General features: G+C 36.5%; 2 protein-coding genes across 2 annotated transcripts; one reads left to right on the top strand and one right to left on the bottom strand.

Annotated features, from left to right (window-relative positions):
• The first annotated feature begins 2,143 nt into the window (after positions 1-2,143).
• On the top strand, positions 2,144-3,082 carry LOC114041344 (olfactory receptor 13C3-like). The gene is given in 1 exon segment (XM_027859741.1): positions 2,144-3,082. A coding segment is annotated over 1 exon segment (939 nt).
• Positions 3,083-14,863: 11,781 nt separating this feature from the next.
• LOC114041338 (olfactory receptor 2K2-like) lies at positions 14,864-15,796 on the bottom strand. Its single transcript, XM_027859735.1, has one exon. It carries the CDS (start codon positions 15,794-15,796, stop codon positions 14,864-14,866), a length of 933 nt encoding a protein of 310 aa, XP_027715536.1.
• Between the last annotated feature and the right edge of the window lie 1,786 nt (positions 15,797-17,582).

Genomic DNA, 17,582 nt, shown 5'->3' with positions numbered 1-17,582 from the left:
CCCAGTATCCCATAGTTATGTGTCAGAGACAAGTTCATTATATCCTAAATTGATTGGGAAAGCTCATAAAGACAAAAAAAAAAATAAATTAAGTCTTTACCCCATGCTACGTAATATAAGAAATTTCACTTGAATCATTTAATTAAACATTAGTCTATATAAGAATGCTTGAAGATCATGTAGGTCACTAAAAAGTATTCTAGTTCATGGAAGGAGACACTCCTCTGTGTCTGGCAAGCAATTCTGAGCATGTTGTCATACTGCCAACCTCTGCAAACTCATTAAAAACTTGAGATACTATAACAATGAAATTAGTGAGTGTAGATATCTGATAGACAGAGTTCTGACCCATGCTACCCTTGAGTGCTCTTCAGATAGTAAATGATAATACATAGGACAGTATGGAATGATTCAAAGTCAAAGGGGTGGGGGAGCAGTGTGGGGAGAGAGGATGGCACTTGGGAGAAGTGTCTCTGTTACACAAAATAATAACAAAGTTAATTTGATTAAACATTTAGTAAAGTCCTACTGGGGAAGCTACATGCTACAGTGGAAGGAGTCAGGAAGACTTCTCTCTGTAAGTTCATATCTGACCTCAGACACTTATCAGATGTGTGTCCCTGGGCAAGTAACTAAATCCTTTTTGCCTCAATTCATTATCTTTAAAATGAGCTGGAGAAGGAAATGGCAAACCATTCCTGGATCTTTGCCAAGAAAACCCCAAATGGGGACATGAATATTCAGACATGACAAAAAAACAAAAACAAAAATAACTCAATAACAAAAGGTCCTACCACATGTAGAGCACTATGCTGGGCATTGGGATAGATACACAGACTAAGTCATGGTCCCTAATCTCAAGAAGTTATAGTCTAGTAAAGGGATATTAAACATAACTAACTGAACCTAATGAAAAACGATACCTGATACATTCCAATGAATCATGTGAAATCAGAGTGAAAATGAGTGGAGGCCAATCACAAATAGTTGTATGACAGCACCTGAAGGGAAAAACCAGAAAAGTCATATAAAGCAGGAGACCAATGGTGAATTCCAATGCTAGGAATGAGACTGGTTTTTTAATTATCTTTCCCAATTTGTGCTGTGTCAGGCCATCTGAGTCTCACACAGTTGGTTTTGTTTTGTTTTTCTGCCAAAGGAAGTAGAGTTGAAACACAAGCAGTTTACTCTTTTGATAGCCAACTGACTTGGGTTGGATGACAACCTTCCTGCCCATTCCCAATTCTCATAAGATTGGGCACAGAACTTGAAAAACAAAATGGGTAATTTAAGCGCTAAACATCAAGTTCAACTCAAGAAGGCTTGACAGAGATTATTGCAAATGGAGATTGAACAAGAAGTACAGGGAAGGACCTAAAGACAAATAAAATTTTATGGTCTTCTCTCTTCTCTTTTCCCTATTTTCTTCTTTAGAGAAAGCAATTCTTTCATCCTTTCTGGTAGACAGGTAAGTAAATTTTTCTCTGCTCCACAGGGAGACTGGGGTTATGCCAAAGCATAACCAAGAGGAACTAGGACCCTATTGAACCCCATATAGGACCCTCTATTAGTTTGTAACCTAATTCCATTTGCAGAAATGTTTGTATGATATTTTATGGATATTATAAAAAATATAGTCTTGATTAGCATGAGTTATTCCCATATGCTTGTAGGTTTATACTATACTAGATATTTGCAAAAAATTATATGTTTATAAATGTCCACTAAATATCTCCTAGCCTCACTTTCTGTCTTCAGCAAATACATGTGTTTAGAGAATGGGTGCTGAATCTACCCTAGGATGAGTTCAGCCATCGCTTTAAAAATCTCAATAATTCCTAGGTCTAGAAAGCCAATGATGGCTTGAAATCTATTTTCAGAGCAGTGTGTGTGTGTGTGTGTGTGTGTGTGTGTGTGTGTGTGTGTGAGAGTGTAATGCTGCTAGGTTGAAAGTGAGGGTGATTTTGATACACTAGAAATGGCTACTGTGCTAAATTTGACTTGAATACTGGAAATTTTACATTTATGGCCATATGTTAAATATAAGATTCTCAAAAATAAATATCTTATTTAAATTTGCTGTAGTATGATAAAGTTGGTGCCTTGTCTTCTCTGAAATCTTGTAGGTGGAAGATAAAAACAAATGGAAAGACAAAATAAGACCTCTGTGACTATGTTCTTTCTTCATGGCCTTGCTGGCTATCCCATCTTTTATTTTGTCTTCTTTCTATTATGCCTTATCATGTACATTGTAATCCTGTTGGGCAACAGTTAACTCATTACAATCAGCATTCTGGACTCTCACTTCCACACTCCCATGTATTTCTTCCTTAGTAATCCCTTTTTTCTGGACATCTGCTACACATCTGCTTCAGTTCCTTTGTTACTTGTGAACTTCCTTTCAGAGGAAAAATCTATTTCCTTTGTTGGATGTGGACTACAAATGTTCTTTTCCTTTGCCATGGGGGCTGCAGAGTGTGTGCTCCTGGCTGTAATGGTATATGATCGGTATGTGGCCGTTTGCAAGCCTCTGAGATATCCCATCATCATGAACAAGGGGCTTTCTGTGAAGTTGGTGACCAGTTGCTGGATGGCAGGTGGGTTGACTTCTGGGATACAAACCACCCTAACTATGCGGTTGTCATTTTGTGGAAATGTCATTGATTATCTCACATGTGAGATACTGGCTGTGTTGAAATTGGCCTGTGAGGACATTTCCCTCAATGTGATCGCAATAGTGATATCAAATATCTTTGTAATAGTGATTCCAGTGGTATTCATATTCATTTCCTACTTTTTCATCCTCTTTACCATCCTGAGAATCAATTCTGTTCAGGGAAGGAAAAAAGCCTTTTCTACTTGCTCCTCCCATCTGACTGTAGTGATCATGTTTTATGGGACCATCCTCTTCATGTACATGAAACCCAAGTCCAAAGACTCCCATGCAACAGGTGAACTGATTGCTTTCTTCTATGCTGTGGTCATTCCCATGCTGAATCCCATTATCTACAGTCTGAGGAACAAAGATGTGAAAGCAGCTGTGATCAAACTCAGCAAAACTATCTTCTCACAGGGAACATGAGAAACTGTCTGTAATACACAAGTCATATCAGGTGAAAAACGACAAATCATCCACATTTAGAATCAACTTTTCAAAGTCTGATTGTTTCTGTTCCCTACTGACACTCATCACCACAGCACCTATGGTAAGGAACAGTCACAGAGGGGACTAAAATGAAAGATACACACTATACAACATTTTTCCTATTTGAAAAGATAAAGGATTTGAGATTCCAAGAAGTGGAACCCTGAAGATGGAACCAAGAACAAAAAAGGTAGAAGTTGAAAACAACATTAGGCAAAATTTCCTGCCAATCAGAGCTGCTCTCAAATGGAATGGTTTGCCTTGAGAAGTAACGGGCTGCCCCTCACTGAATAGCTCTAAGCAGACTTGAGTAAGCACTTGTTGGTTGTGTTAGAGGTGTTAGGGTGGAAGTTGCTTTGGGAGAGGGGGTGAACTAAATGGCTTCTGAGATAATAATAATGATGATAGCTAGCATTTCTGTATTTTTAAAAAAAGTTTGATAAGTGCTTCATACAACTTTTCATAATCGACCCTCACATCTGGCCTATGAGGAAGGCATGAAGTGTGCCCATTTGTGAAGATAAAGTTGAGAGGTTAAATGACTAAAATGACTTTCTTAGGGTCATAGAATGGGTAAATGTTTAACTTTAGATTCAAACTTAGTTCTTCCTGACTGTAAGTCCAACTTTCCATCCACTGTAGGATAGAGTTGCATAGATTCATTGCCATTTTCACATTCTGTGACGTTGTGAATCTCTTTAACTAGAGAAATTGTTTTATAACTTGACCACACTTCATTTATCCAAGTTTCTTCCATATAACCACAGACAAGGACACTATACCTATTAGTTTAGTCTCATTTCTCTCTCTGTCTTTGTCTCTCTGTCTTTTTGTCTCTCTCTCTGTCTCTCCCTCTCTATCTCTGTCTCTCTCTGTGTCTCTGTTTCCCTCTCTCTCTTTTTTCTCTCTCTCTATGTTTCTCTCTCTCTGTCTCTCTCTTTCTCTCTTTTTATTTTTTAATTTATTAATACATTTATTTATTTTTAGTTTTCAACATTTACTTCCACAAGATTTTGAGTTCCAAATTTTCACCCCATCTCACCCCTCCCCCCTCCCCAAGATAGCATGCATCCTGAATACCCCTTCCCTAAGTCGGCCTTCCCTTCTATCTCTCTCCCCCTTCTCTTATACCCTTCCCCTTCTATTTTCCTATAGGGCAGGATAGTTTTCTGTACCCCATTTCCTGTATTTCTTATTTCCCAGTTGCATGTGAAAACATTTTTTTGAACATGTGTTTTTAAAACTTTGGGTTCCAAATTTTCTCCCTTCCTCCCTTCCCACCCATCCTCATTGAAAAGGCAAGCGACTCAATATAGGTTATACATGTGCAGTTATGCAAAACACTTTCATAGTAGACATGATGTGAAAAACTAACTCTATTTCACTTAATCCTATCCTGTCCTCCCCCATTTATTCTATTCTTTCTTTTGACCCTGTCCTCCTCTGAAGTATTTGCTTCTGATTACCCCCTTTCCCAATCTGCCCTCCTCTCTATCATCCTCCTACTCTCTTGTCCCCTTTCCCCCTATTTTCCTGTAGGGTAAGACAGATTTCCATACCCAATTGAGTGTATATGTTATTCCCTCCTTAAGTCAAATCCTATGAGAATAAGATTCACTCATTCCCTCTCACCTTCCCCCATTTCCCCTCCACTGTAAGAGCCTTTTCTTTTCTGTTTTTTTTTTTGTGAGATAATTTACTCTGTTCTACCTCCCCCTTTCTCCTTTTCCTAGTACAATCCTCTCTCACCCTTTAATTTTATTCTCCAGATATGGCCCTTTCATCTTCAACTCACCCTGTGCCCTCTATCTATCTATCTATCTATCTATCTATCTATCTATCTATCTATCTATATACATACATATAATTTTTCCCTCTAATTACCCTAATACTGACAAAGGTCTCATGAGTTACAAATATCATCTTTCCATGCAGGCATGTAAACAGTTCAACCTTAATAAGTCTCTTATGATTTCTCTTTCCTGTTTACCTCTTCATGTCCCACTTGAGGCTTGTATTTGAAAATTAAATTTTCTATTCAGCTCTGGTCTTTTCATCAAGAATGCTTGAAAGTCCTCTATTTCACTGAATGACCATTTTTCCCCTGATGGATTATACTCAGTTTTGCTGGATAGGTGATTCTTGGTTGTAACCCTATCTCCTTTGCTCTCTGGAATATTATATTCCATGCCCTGTGGTACCTTAATGTAGAAGCAGCTAAATCTTGTGTTATCCTGATTGGGTTTCCACAATATTTGAATTGTTTCTTTCTGGTTGCTTGCAATATTTTTTCCTTGACCTGGGAACTCTGGAATTTGGCTACAATATTCCTAGGAGTTTTCCTTTGGGGAATCTCTTTCAGGAGGAGATCTGTGGATTCTTTCAATTTCTATTTTGCCCTCTGGTTCTAAAATATCAGGGCAGTTTTCTTTGATAATTTCTTGAAAGATGATGTCTAGGCTCTTTTTTTGATCAGTGCTTTCAGATAGTCCAATAATTTTTAAATTCTCTCTCCTGGATCTATTTTCCAGGTCAGTTGTTTTTCCAATGAGATATTTCACATTGTTTTCTAATTTTTCATTCTTTTGGATTTGTTTTACAGTATCTTGATTTCTCATAAAGTCACTAGCTTCCAATTGCTCTATTCTAATTTTTAAGGAAGGATTTTCTTCAGTAATCTTTTGGACTTCCTTTTCCATTTGGCCAATTTTGCTTTTTAGAGCATTCTTCTCCTCATTGGCTTTTTGGACCTCTTTTGCCATTTGGGTTAGGCTATTTTTTAAGGTGTTATTTTCTTCAGTATCTTTTTGGGTCTCCTTTAGCAAGCTGTTGACTTGTTTTTCATGATTTTCTTGCATCGTTCTCATTTCTCTTCCTAGTTTTTTTTCTCTACTTCTCTTACTTGCTTCTCAAAATCCTTTTGGAGCTCTTCCAAGGCCTGGGACTGATTCATATTTTTCTTGGAGGCTTTGGATGTAGGAGTTTTGACTTTGTTGTCTTCTTCTGGTTGTATGTTTTGATCTTCTTTATCACCAAAGCAAAATAACATAGTCTGACTCTTTTTGCACTGCTTACTCATGATCCCAGCCAATTACTTGAGTTTTAAACTCTTTGTTAAGATAAGAGTCTGCTTCCAATGTGGAGAATGTAGTGTTCCAAGCTTGGGGGTTTCAGCAGCTGTTTTCAGAGATAGTTCTAGGGACCTGTAAATTTTCAGTTCTTCCAAGGTGGTATGATAAGGGGTGGGGTGTTTCCTCTCCACTGCCACAACAAGCTCCACCACACGAGCACTCCTCTTTGCCCCAGGACCCCTCCTCAGAACTGTGACCCAGATCCAAGCCCGGGCAGAGCAAGAGATTCCTGCCTCAGCACTGGTAAAAAGATCCCTGCAATCCCCCTCTGATCAGTCACTCGATTTCCCCTCAGTCTATGGGCTGGAAGCTCAGGAGGCAGCCACGGCCTACACTCGGGACTTGCGACTGAGACCTAGCTCCTTCTCTCACTGCAGTCACAGGCTTTTCCCACTGACCTTCTAAGTTGTTTATAGCGTTCATGGGTTGAGAAGTCTGGAAACCACTATAGCTGCCCATGATTCAGTCCTCTGAGGTCTGCTCCAGGGTCACTGCGGCCTGTGCACACATGCCACACTGCACTCCTCTCCCCACCCAGCGCGATATACCTTCCTGATCAACCATCCAGGCTGTCTTGGGCTGGAAATTTGTTTCACTCTGTCTTTTTGTGGCTTCTGCTGCTTTAGAATTTGTTTAGAGCCATCTTTTTATAGGTATTTGGAGGAGTTTGGGGGAGAGCTCAAGCAAGTCACTGCTTTCCCTCTGCCATCTTGGCTCCACCCTCTCTCTCTTTCTCTTACGAAAGAGAGAATGTTGCTTTCCAATTCTGGGAATTTGTTCCTAAGGTACCTTACCAAGGCCATGTTCCTTTTTGTCTTTTTTCAGAAATATGAATTCTAATCAGCTTTCAAGGCCTAACCCATGTCTCATTTTTTCCACCAACATTGCCTCACCATTGCAGTTTACAGAGATACTACTTGATTATGTGATTTCTTGTAAAATCTTGATCAATTTTGTACATGCTCATTTTGTTTCTCTGATTAGATTTTAGATTCCTTGGGACCAGGACTTATTTCATATCATTTATTTAGCTTGTGTTCACTTTAGGGTTTAAGAATACAAATTGAACTCAATAAATATTTGTTGATTGATAAGAAGCATTTAAAATTTGTTTCCCTGAATGGCTCAATCCACTGGGAAGACTACCTTATGTGTTGACTAGGTATATCTCATGTTGAAAATCACCATTATTATTAATAATATTAGTTTTTATAATGAGAACTTATAATTATTTGTATGAAGTTTGATATTTGGTAAAATACTTGCAAATCTCCATGACCTGAGTTCAAATTCCAGCTCACTTATTTACTGCCTTTGTGACATTGCCCAAGGGTCTTAGTCTTTATTTGATCTTTATGACAATTTTGGGAAATAGATGTTATTATTGTCTCCATTTTCAAGGGAGGAAATTGACATTTATAGAAGTGAAATGACTTGCCTAGGCATCTTGCTAGTAAGCATCTGAGGCAGGATTTTAACCCAGGTCTTCTTGACTCCAGGATGAGCACTCAATCCACTGTACCATCTAGCTGCCCATCATTCTTTATCTGTCCTATCTTTCACAGGCAAATTTGTAAGGAAAAAAATTGCCTTTATTCATTGCTTCCACTTTCTCACTCTCTTACTATCTGAATTTTGATCTCCTAATCCATTATTCTCCAAAGGTACTAATGATGTCTTTTTATTTATTTTTAAAAATCTCTTTATACATGTTCATTTTGTTTTCCCTAAATAGAATGTAAGCTCTCTGAGAGCAGGGAATACTTTATTTCTGTCTTTGCATTTACCTAGAACAATGCTTGACACATAGTACGCCCTTAATAAATGCTTGATTGGTTGGTTGATGGATTGGTGGATGGCTAGATTACCCCAGTGCTTTCACTTGTTCCCAAGCTAATTAATAAGCTAGCTTTTGTTTAGAGGTGAAATTCGTGAAAATTCTGTTGGTGTGAGTCAGTATTACCAGGACCTAATGAATATACTAGCCAATGAGGTTCTAAATTTTGTACTAATTGGACCTCAGAAAGAGTTAAAATGCTAGACAACACTATGAGAACTTCAGCAACCAGATCTACCCTCATACGGAAATCTACTGTAGTTTTTAAGCACCTCAAAAGTTAAAATCTACTCAAAATTATAATATGAGGGAGACCATGGTGGAGTCATTGGAATAAAGCTTTATAGAAGAGGTGATATCTGAACTGGGCCTTAAAACATGTTTGAAAGACTAAATAACTTCTAATGAACACAATGGTCAGCTGTGGCATTTCAAAAGTTTGAGAGACACAGTTTCTGGGTAATTCAATCATTTTATTAATAAGGTCAGCATATTTATTAATAAAAGAATGGTCATTGGGTCATCTCTCTTCAGAGAAAAGAACCCTGATGATGGTAAGCTCACAGTTTATATGCTCTTAGAAGAGTAGATGTTCCTCAGCGTGGCAATCAACTCTGATTGGTTAACAATTAATGAGAAAATGAATATTACAATGAGAGGCTGGGCTACATTACAATGAGGGTCTTGGGGTACATGACTTGGATCACCCAAATCTCAGTCAAAGAGACTTATCAATTTCTCATATCACCTGTCTGATAAAAGGGAGAATCAACATTTCCCCAGATCTGTCTGAGTAAACACAAAAAACAGGAATGTACCCATTAGCCTTAACTTAGAATCTTTTATGGTCTTTGACTAGGTCTTGGCCTGTGTAAATCTTTAGGAGAGATTTCCCACACTGGTTGATTTCTGGATGAGGAAGTAGAAAAGGGAAAAAACATTGGTTCTTATCCAATAGTTATTTCTCACATGGCCATGATTCCAGAGAACTGATGAGGAAGAATGACACACACTTTCTCGTGAATGATGGATTAAATATGTAAAAGGAAACCAACTTATGTGTCTCATTTATGACCAATTTTGCTTTACTATATATTTTTGTTAAATGGATTTTTTTCCAATGTGGGAGGAGGTGGAGGGAGAGAGAATAAATATATGTTTAAATGAAAACAAAATCAATTAAAAATTGCACCTGGCATAAGAATTCGTATTTATTTCACTGCCAAGGATAAAAGTGTATATACATACAAGAGCCGACAAATTTACCATACAAATTATTTGTACTTTTAAATTTTGTGTGTATACAGACCAGTCAGGTAAAATGTAATATCAAAACAGTCTTAACAACATCCTAAAAAAATAAAATGTTTTGTCTTAGTAATTAAGAATATAATAACAAATTGTTTGATTTTTCTTAGTTTCTGACCTCTAGCTTATACAGTCTGTCAATGTTAGAAGCAATTTAGAGCAAGATTTGGTAATACAGCATTTCTACAGGTCTCTCCAAAGCTAAGTCTAGGACTACTCTGTCTAAGGTTGTAGGGAGCTGGAGAGAACCCCCTCTCCAAGCTCTCCTTCCCAGAGAAACCCAGAAGGATTTTCTGACTTGTTAGTGTCCAAAGAGATGGAAAATTTTCTATAGGTGTAATAATAGCAGGTATAGTCTATTTAAAGTTAGGGAACTTATGAATTATTGTTCACAAGAGTACTGGCGAGCCTCCTGAGAATATTAAGTATAGATGTTGTGCTAAAGGAATAGATACTTGCTTAATGTCCATAAGAACAGGACAGAAACAATGACCAGAAATGCAAAGTTGAGAAAGCCTTCAAATTTTCTTAGAATGTTGCCTAGTTGTTTGATTTATAGTTCTACTATGACAAACTACCAAGTAGACTATATGGGACTATGGAATATTATTACCAAAGCACCAGAACCTTTGAACTTTGGTGCTTTTCTTTTTTAAATTGCATTTGAGACTGAACAAGTCTCTAAAATTTCAATTGTATTTGCATTGCCTTCTAGATTCAAGGGATGAGAAGACATGGTTGTTAATCACATCAGATATGTTCAAAAATTAAAATTTTAGTCCAGATGCAATGAATCACGTAATTGTTAACAATGATCTTCTTTTTATCATTATTCTTTTGGCATCCCAATTCAGCTTATGCTGAGGGGTAGTTATGACTCATATCAAATATATGAGAGATGACTATTTCTGCATTAAAATATCTGCCTTTCATATTCCAGGCAGCAAAGAACTAATGTATCTTGAATATGGTATATTGCTTTAATATGATTAGGAGCTTGTGTAGGAGTTCTTAACCTTTTTTTGTGACATTGACCCCTTTGACAATCTTATGAATCCTTTCTCAGAAAGATGTTTTAAAAGAACTGAAAGAAACATTAAATTTCATTTAGGGGTAATGTATGTGGTCATTCTTCTGGGCTATAGCATTCTCATTGTAATCAGCATCCAGGACATCCACCTCCACAGCCCCTTGTACTTTTTCCTTAGTAATGTCTTTTTCTTGGACATTTGCTACATATTCACCTCTCTGCCTTGAGCTCTGATCAGCATCTTATCTCAGAGCAAAAACCATTTCCTTTTCTAGATATGCAGTGCAGAAATTTCTTGGCTCAGTTATGTAGACTTCATAGTGCATGCTTCTTGGCAGGATGGATGACTGCTATGTGATCGTCTTCAATCTGTAAGATATCTCATCATCTTGAGGAAGATTGTAAATGTGCCAAATGGCAGCTGGGTCCTTGTTAGGAGATGTCCATTCACTGATGTAAACAGTTTTTGTGGTCTAGTTATCTTTCTGCAAAAATTATGTCATCAGTCATTTCACATGTGAAAGCCTTGCTGTCATGAAACTAGCCTGTGCTGACATCTTTGGCAACAAATTATAATGCTGGTGGCCAATACATTATTCGTACTGACTCCACTGTTGTAAATCTTTGCCTCTTGCACATTTATGGTAGCCAGTATCCCAAAGATCACCAAAGAGAGAAATAAAGCCTTTTCTACCTGTTCAGCCTAGCTGATGATGGTAGTGTTATTATATAGTACTATTCTGCTCATGTAAATGAAGCCCAAGCCCAAGGAATCACTTAACTCATATAAACTATAAGCCACAGACAAAATCTTTCCCATGTTCTACATGGTCATGACACCTATGAGGAATCTTTTCATCTATAGTCTCAGGAACAAGGATATAAACCAGGCAGTGAAACATCTGTTAAGAAGAAGTTCTTTAGCAAACAAATGTAAAAGGCCTCATGTTTTGATCCATTTTAGGACAGGAACCTAAAGAAGAAACATAGACAATAAATATGGTTCTTCCCTTCTACATTAAAATAACAACCCATCCATGCTTACTCACCCTGTGCTGCTCTGTTCATGTGCTACTATTTTCCATAGGGAATCCTCTCCCTATTTTGTGACTCTTCCTTTAGATTTTTTGGCTTTACATGGATACCATTGGAGTAGGTGAATTGTCCATCAGTAGTCTGTCAGACTCACTTAATGATCAGTTCACCTCCTTCTGCAATTATACATCCCTCTGATGACATGTTTTCTGCCATTTTTCTGGTTTGGTTCCTCATTGGTGAAATATTAAAGGCTGCTCACAATCACCATTCACCTCTCCCTGGTCCTTTGACTATCTCTAAATTTTTATTCTTCAGAGATTAGTGTAGAGAAAAATTAAGAAAATACAATTGGTAGAGGGAGTAGGAATTTCTGATTCTGATGCAACTGAGGGCAAAAAGAAAAAGAAAAGGATAAAGAAAAATGAAAAGAAAAGGAAAAGAGAAGAAAAGAAGTAGAGCAAAGAAAAGAAAAGCTCCTTATCTTGGGTGGGGTATGATCTTACTGAGAAGAATGGATAATATAGCTTCAACCAATGAGCAACTGGAGGAGGGGGGATGAGGAAAGGACTTGAAGAGCTATCCTCTATGCCATGCTTCCTCTCATGAAATTGATTTTTAATAATAATAATAATGATGGCTAGCATTTATAGAATGCCTACCATATGCCAGACACTATGGTAAGCACTTTAAAAATACAATTTCATTTGATTTTCACAAAAGCTCTGGAAGGTAGGTACTATTATTAATCCCATTTTACATTTGAGGAAATGAAGACAGGTTAATGATAATGACATGCCCAAGGTCGCACTGCCAGTGAGTGTCTAAGGAAAGATTTGAACCTAAGTCCAATGTTCTATTCACTGAATGACCTGGCTGCCTGCTTTTTTGTCCCCTAAATGCAGGAATTTAAATTTATCTCTATTGAATTTTTTTTAGATACAATCCAATGCTCTAGTCTTTCAGGATTTGGATCTTGACTCTGTCATCTACTGTGTTAACTATCCATTCCAGCTTTGTGTCATCTGCAGATGTCATGAACATACCCTCTATCCCATAGCATACCATCTAGCTGTCATAGATTGAAATGTTAAACACTATAGAACCAAGTAATTCTATAAAGAAGAAGCACAAACTCAATAATCCTATGAAAAGTGCTCTAGATTTTTGGCAATCAGAAAAATGCAAATTGCATAGCTCATTGAATCCACCTGACCTCTATCCAATTTGGAGATACAATAAAAGATAACAAATTCAATACTGGATGTACTCTGGGCAGCTCTGGTGATGTAATCATAATGATTACATTTATGAATTGGTCCTATCATTTTTATAGTAAGAATTATAAAAATATGAATTAATAGTCACCCACTGTCTACTAATGCAACTATATCCCAAGAATATTATTGAAGAGAAAAAATGTATAAATATTTCTATGAATATGTATTATGTGTATGTAAGTATATAACAACATATACAATGATGTACACATTATATGTACATATGATGTACACATATTTATATGATATATAAAGTGTATATATTATATTTTGTTATACATATATTATCTGTGTGTATATATATATGTATATATACACATATATATATATTCAGCTATATTTTTATAACAACAAAACACCAGAGACAAAGTTGGTGTCTATTAATTGGAGAATTACTAAGTAAATCATCATATATGGATGTAATGAAATATTATTGCATCATAAGAAATAATACATATAAAGAAAATTAAGTAATATTGGAGGCATTCTATAAAGTGATGCAGAGTGAATAAAGTGGAACCAAAGAACAAAATGCTTGATAACACTTTTTTTGTTAAAGGCAATGTTAACTGCCAAAAGTTCATGTTACATACAAAGTAGATAAATATTAAAAGGGTCAGGAAAAAAAGAATGATGACCATTATACTCCTCTATTGTAATAAAGTTAATATATACAGTTTCTTTGGGAGGGTAGCGTAATGACCACTGAGTAATGGAAGCTTGAGACACACATTTGTCTCAGGTTACATGTTCTTTCACTATTCTCTTATTCATATATTTGAATATTTATAGTTATCTTTTGAATTTAAAATAAAGTGTATTAAAATAAGAAACAAAATTATTTAACTATTTCACATGGCTTTTAAAATTATTATGATTTTGAGTTTTTTCTATTGATGACTTAAGTTTTTAATAAAAAATAAGAGAGAAAATTTAATAGAATCAAGGAATATTAAAAGTGGAAGTGTCCATTAGAGATCATTTAGTATAATTTTACATTTAGTATAATTATAAATCATTTAGTATATGTCTTACAGATAAAGAAACTAAATCACAAAGAGAAATGACTTACCCAAGGTAACACAACTGCTAATGTTTCATGCTTTCAAAGTTCAGTAGATATGTCTCTGCATAATGAAGAAGAATCCCTTAATTTGTACTTTTAATTTTAAAAATATCATGGCTGAGTTAAGAGCCACTTGTAGTTGTATAAAATTATAGATTCCTTATGGAAGATCATAAGATCATTGAGAAACTAAATGTTCAATAATAAAAATGAGATGGTGTGGAAGTGTTGTGATTATTATTAGAACACAGAGTTTCTCCTACATGTCTTCTCATTCTAAATTGTTGTCCGTTTTCCCCATTAGTCCTCCATGGTGAATCTACAGTTTAACAAAGCTACAAAATGACTACTAGCTCATACATCATTAAAAAAAAAGAAATAAAAGATATCATCATTATCTACTTTGAAATCAAGAGCCAACATTACTTGCTGTGTGGCTTTTTGCAAATCCCACCCCTATTTGGTTTTCATTTTTCTCCCAGTGATGTAATTATAGTGCCCCCCCGCCCACAAATTGTTATTTAGAATTTTTCAGATAATACTTTGTTCAACCATTAATAGGAGCATAAGATTTTTTATTTCTTTCTGTTAATGTGATAAATTCTTCCTCTGAGTTCTCTTCTAATGCCTCAGGATGGAATGCAATTAACACTAGGCTCTCAAAGGCAATGTTGACAGTCCAGCCTCTGGCAGGTTCTCCCACATTGGAAAGTCTTGGAGCACACTTGGTGACAGGCTTGTTTGAGGGCCAACACAGGTACTATAAATCCAGAGACTCAACACCAGCAAGCTGATCATGTTTTTCTTGACAGAAACTCAAGAAATTCCCTACTAAATCATGGTGAACCTAAGTTATACAGTAATAGAGGAAATACTCACACCAATTATATATATATATACATACATATATATATATGTATGTATGTATGTATGTACATATGTCCTTTATCCTAAAAATTGAAATCCTCCTTAGCACTTTCTATGGGAAGCCAATTGTTTTCTTGCCAATGATAAACTCAATACCAAGTCTTTCAGAGTCTCTGAGAAAAGACATTTCTGCTCAGTAGCTTTTTCACAGCTCCTTTCACTTCTTTATTTCTCAAGCTATAGATAATGGGGTTTAGCATGGGAGTAACCACCCCATAAAACAAAGTTATGAACTTATCAGTTTCCTGTGAATCCACTGATGATGGCTTCAAGTACATAGAAAGGGCAGTCCCATAGTACAAGATCACCACTGTAAGGTGAGCTGAGCAGGTGGAAAAAGCTTTACTCCTTCCGTCTGCTGAGTTGATTCTTAGAATAGTAAAAAGAATAAAACAGTATGAGATGCAAATTAAAAGCATTGGGATTGGAAGGAGAAGCACACTGACCACCAGCATGATCATGTCCATGGCCAATGAACTAGCACAGGCTAACTTCAACAGTGCTAAGATTTCACATGTAAAGTGATTGATGGAGCTCCCACAGAGAGGCAACTGCAGGGCAGAACTTGTTTCAAGCAAGGCAGTAAGGCAACCTGTTATCCAGGACCCAGTTGCCACCTTCAGACAGACACTTTTGTTCATGATGATAGGGTACCTAAGGGGCTGACAGATGGCCACATACCGGTCATATGCCATCATGGCAAGGAGCAAACACTCTGTGGATCCCATGGCAAGGGAGAGATACATTTGCAGGGCACACCCTGTGAAAGGAACAGTATTTCTTTTTGCTATGAATTTCACCACCATAGGAGTGACAGAGGAAGTTGTGTAACAGATGTCCATGAAAGAAAGATTGCTGAGAAAAAAGTACATGGGAGTGTGAAGGTGCAGATCCAGTATGCTGATTGTAATGAGAATGCTGTTACCCAGTAGGGTTACCAAGTACATCAAGAGGCACGAGATAAAAAGGATGATTTCAAGTTTGGGGTATTGGGAAAACCCCTCCAGGGTGAATTCCGTCACTGTACTCCAGTTCATTTCAGTCTCTTATGCTCTGCCTTCCATCTGAAACAATGGAGAGAAAACATTATATAGGCAACATCATTATTACACATAAAATGTGCCACTTTATCTTCTCTTTTGTGACATTTAACCCTTTTAGAAAATTCTCTTAAAACATACACTCTTCCATAGAAGTAAGGAGTCACTTTTAGAAAGAATAGCCAGCATCTAGAAAATTAGTTCAATGAATAAAATCATTACAAAGTATCAAAAACAGTAGTCTAATCATGGGATAATGAGCAATGCAAAAGAAAGGAAGGGTCAGATTCAAAAATACTAGATTCATATTTAGGGAAGAATTAAACTTGATAACATCCTTAGGAAAAGTTCCTTTCATCTCTGAGATTCTTTGATTCCTCATGGGAAGACAGGATACATAGATGAAATGATTAACATCAACACAAGATAACCTATCGTAAGTTCCAATTAGGATAGAATTGAGAGAAGAGACATTTGTGGTAGGGAAAATATTTACGACAATAGGGTTAGTGTGCATCAAATGCTGAGCAATGAGAATGGAAAGAAGGGTCAGTTTCCAAACAAATTGGATTTAAACTTAGATGGGTGTTGGCCTTCTCTGCCTTGCTACAAGTGGTTCCATATATCTGGAATACACTCCCTCCTCATCTTCACCTTTGAAAATCCCTTGCTTCCTACAAAGCCCCCAAAAAGTGTCCCTTGTATTACCTTTCCAAACCCACTAAGTTGCTAAGTGTTTCTTTCCTCTCAAAATTACTTTTTCTCATTTTGTATGTCCTTTGCATTATCATTTTGTATGTCCTTTGCATTTATTTGTTTGTGAAGAGTTATATTCCCTTAGCAGAACACAAATTCCCTGGTGTCAATGACCATTTTTCTTTTGTTTTCCCAGAGCCTAGAATGGTACCTTATGCCAAATATTTCATTGATTTTAAAATGGCATGGTAAAAAGGACATTAGTGTGCTTCCAGTTTCACCTGATAGCCCATGAGATTGTTGAATATTATGTTCCTGGACTTTTAAATGTTATAACTAATTTTGATAGTTTAATAATAATAAAATAAATTTTTACTTTCCTAGCATGTGTCATATTTATAAGCATAATATTGGCTAAGTGACATTCCCCTGTTACATGTGAGCACTAACCTTAAAATAGTTCATATCCGGAACTTGCAAAGAACTTACTATAAATGACTATTCTTATTTAAGGGACAGTATGAATGCCTGAGCACTATACCATGAGCAAAAAGAAAAAAAAAATTGGCAAGCACTGTGTTATTCAAATAATAAATATTTAGGGAAGTTGTACAATGGAAAGAGTGTTGAATTTAGAATGAGGACCTGGATTGAAATTCCAGCACCTATCCTTACTACCTAAGGATATTATTATCTAAGGATCTGACCTCAACCAAGTCACTTAACCTCTATGCACCTCAGTTTCTTCATCTGTAAAATTATAATGTTGGACTCAAATATCCCTTCTAGCTCTAAATGTGGGATCCTATAGTATATTGACATGTTGACCTCTGAAGCAAGTATCTTAAAATCTGATTTGTCTTGAATTTAGATTGAGAGGTAGACAAGACATAATTAATAGCCTAAACATTATGGAGTAGCTTAGACTAAATTCCAATTTGTCTGTGGTGTGGAGGGGAGAGATTGGAAACAGGGAAAACATTGAGGAACCACGGCCATAGGCAAAGAGTAAGAAAATGGGTAATGGCCATCCATGGTCAAGAAGGGATAGATTTCTAAGATTATTCTCTGGAAATAAATAAATGGC

Source organism: Vombatus ursinus, unplaced genomic scaffold, assembly GCF_900497805.2.
Source record: "Vombatus ursinus unplaced genomic scaffold, bare-nosed wombat genome assembly UNPS02014171.1, whole genome shotgun sequence".
Lineage (NCBI taxonomy): Eukaryota > Metazoa > Chordata > Mammalia > Diprotodontia > Vombatidae > Vombatus > Vombatus ursinus.
The sequence above is the reverse complement of the archived record's forward strand: the minus strand, read 5'-3'. Positions and strand labels throughout refer to the sequence as shown.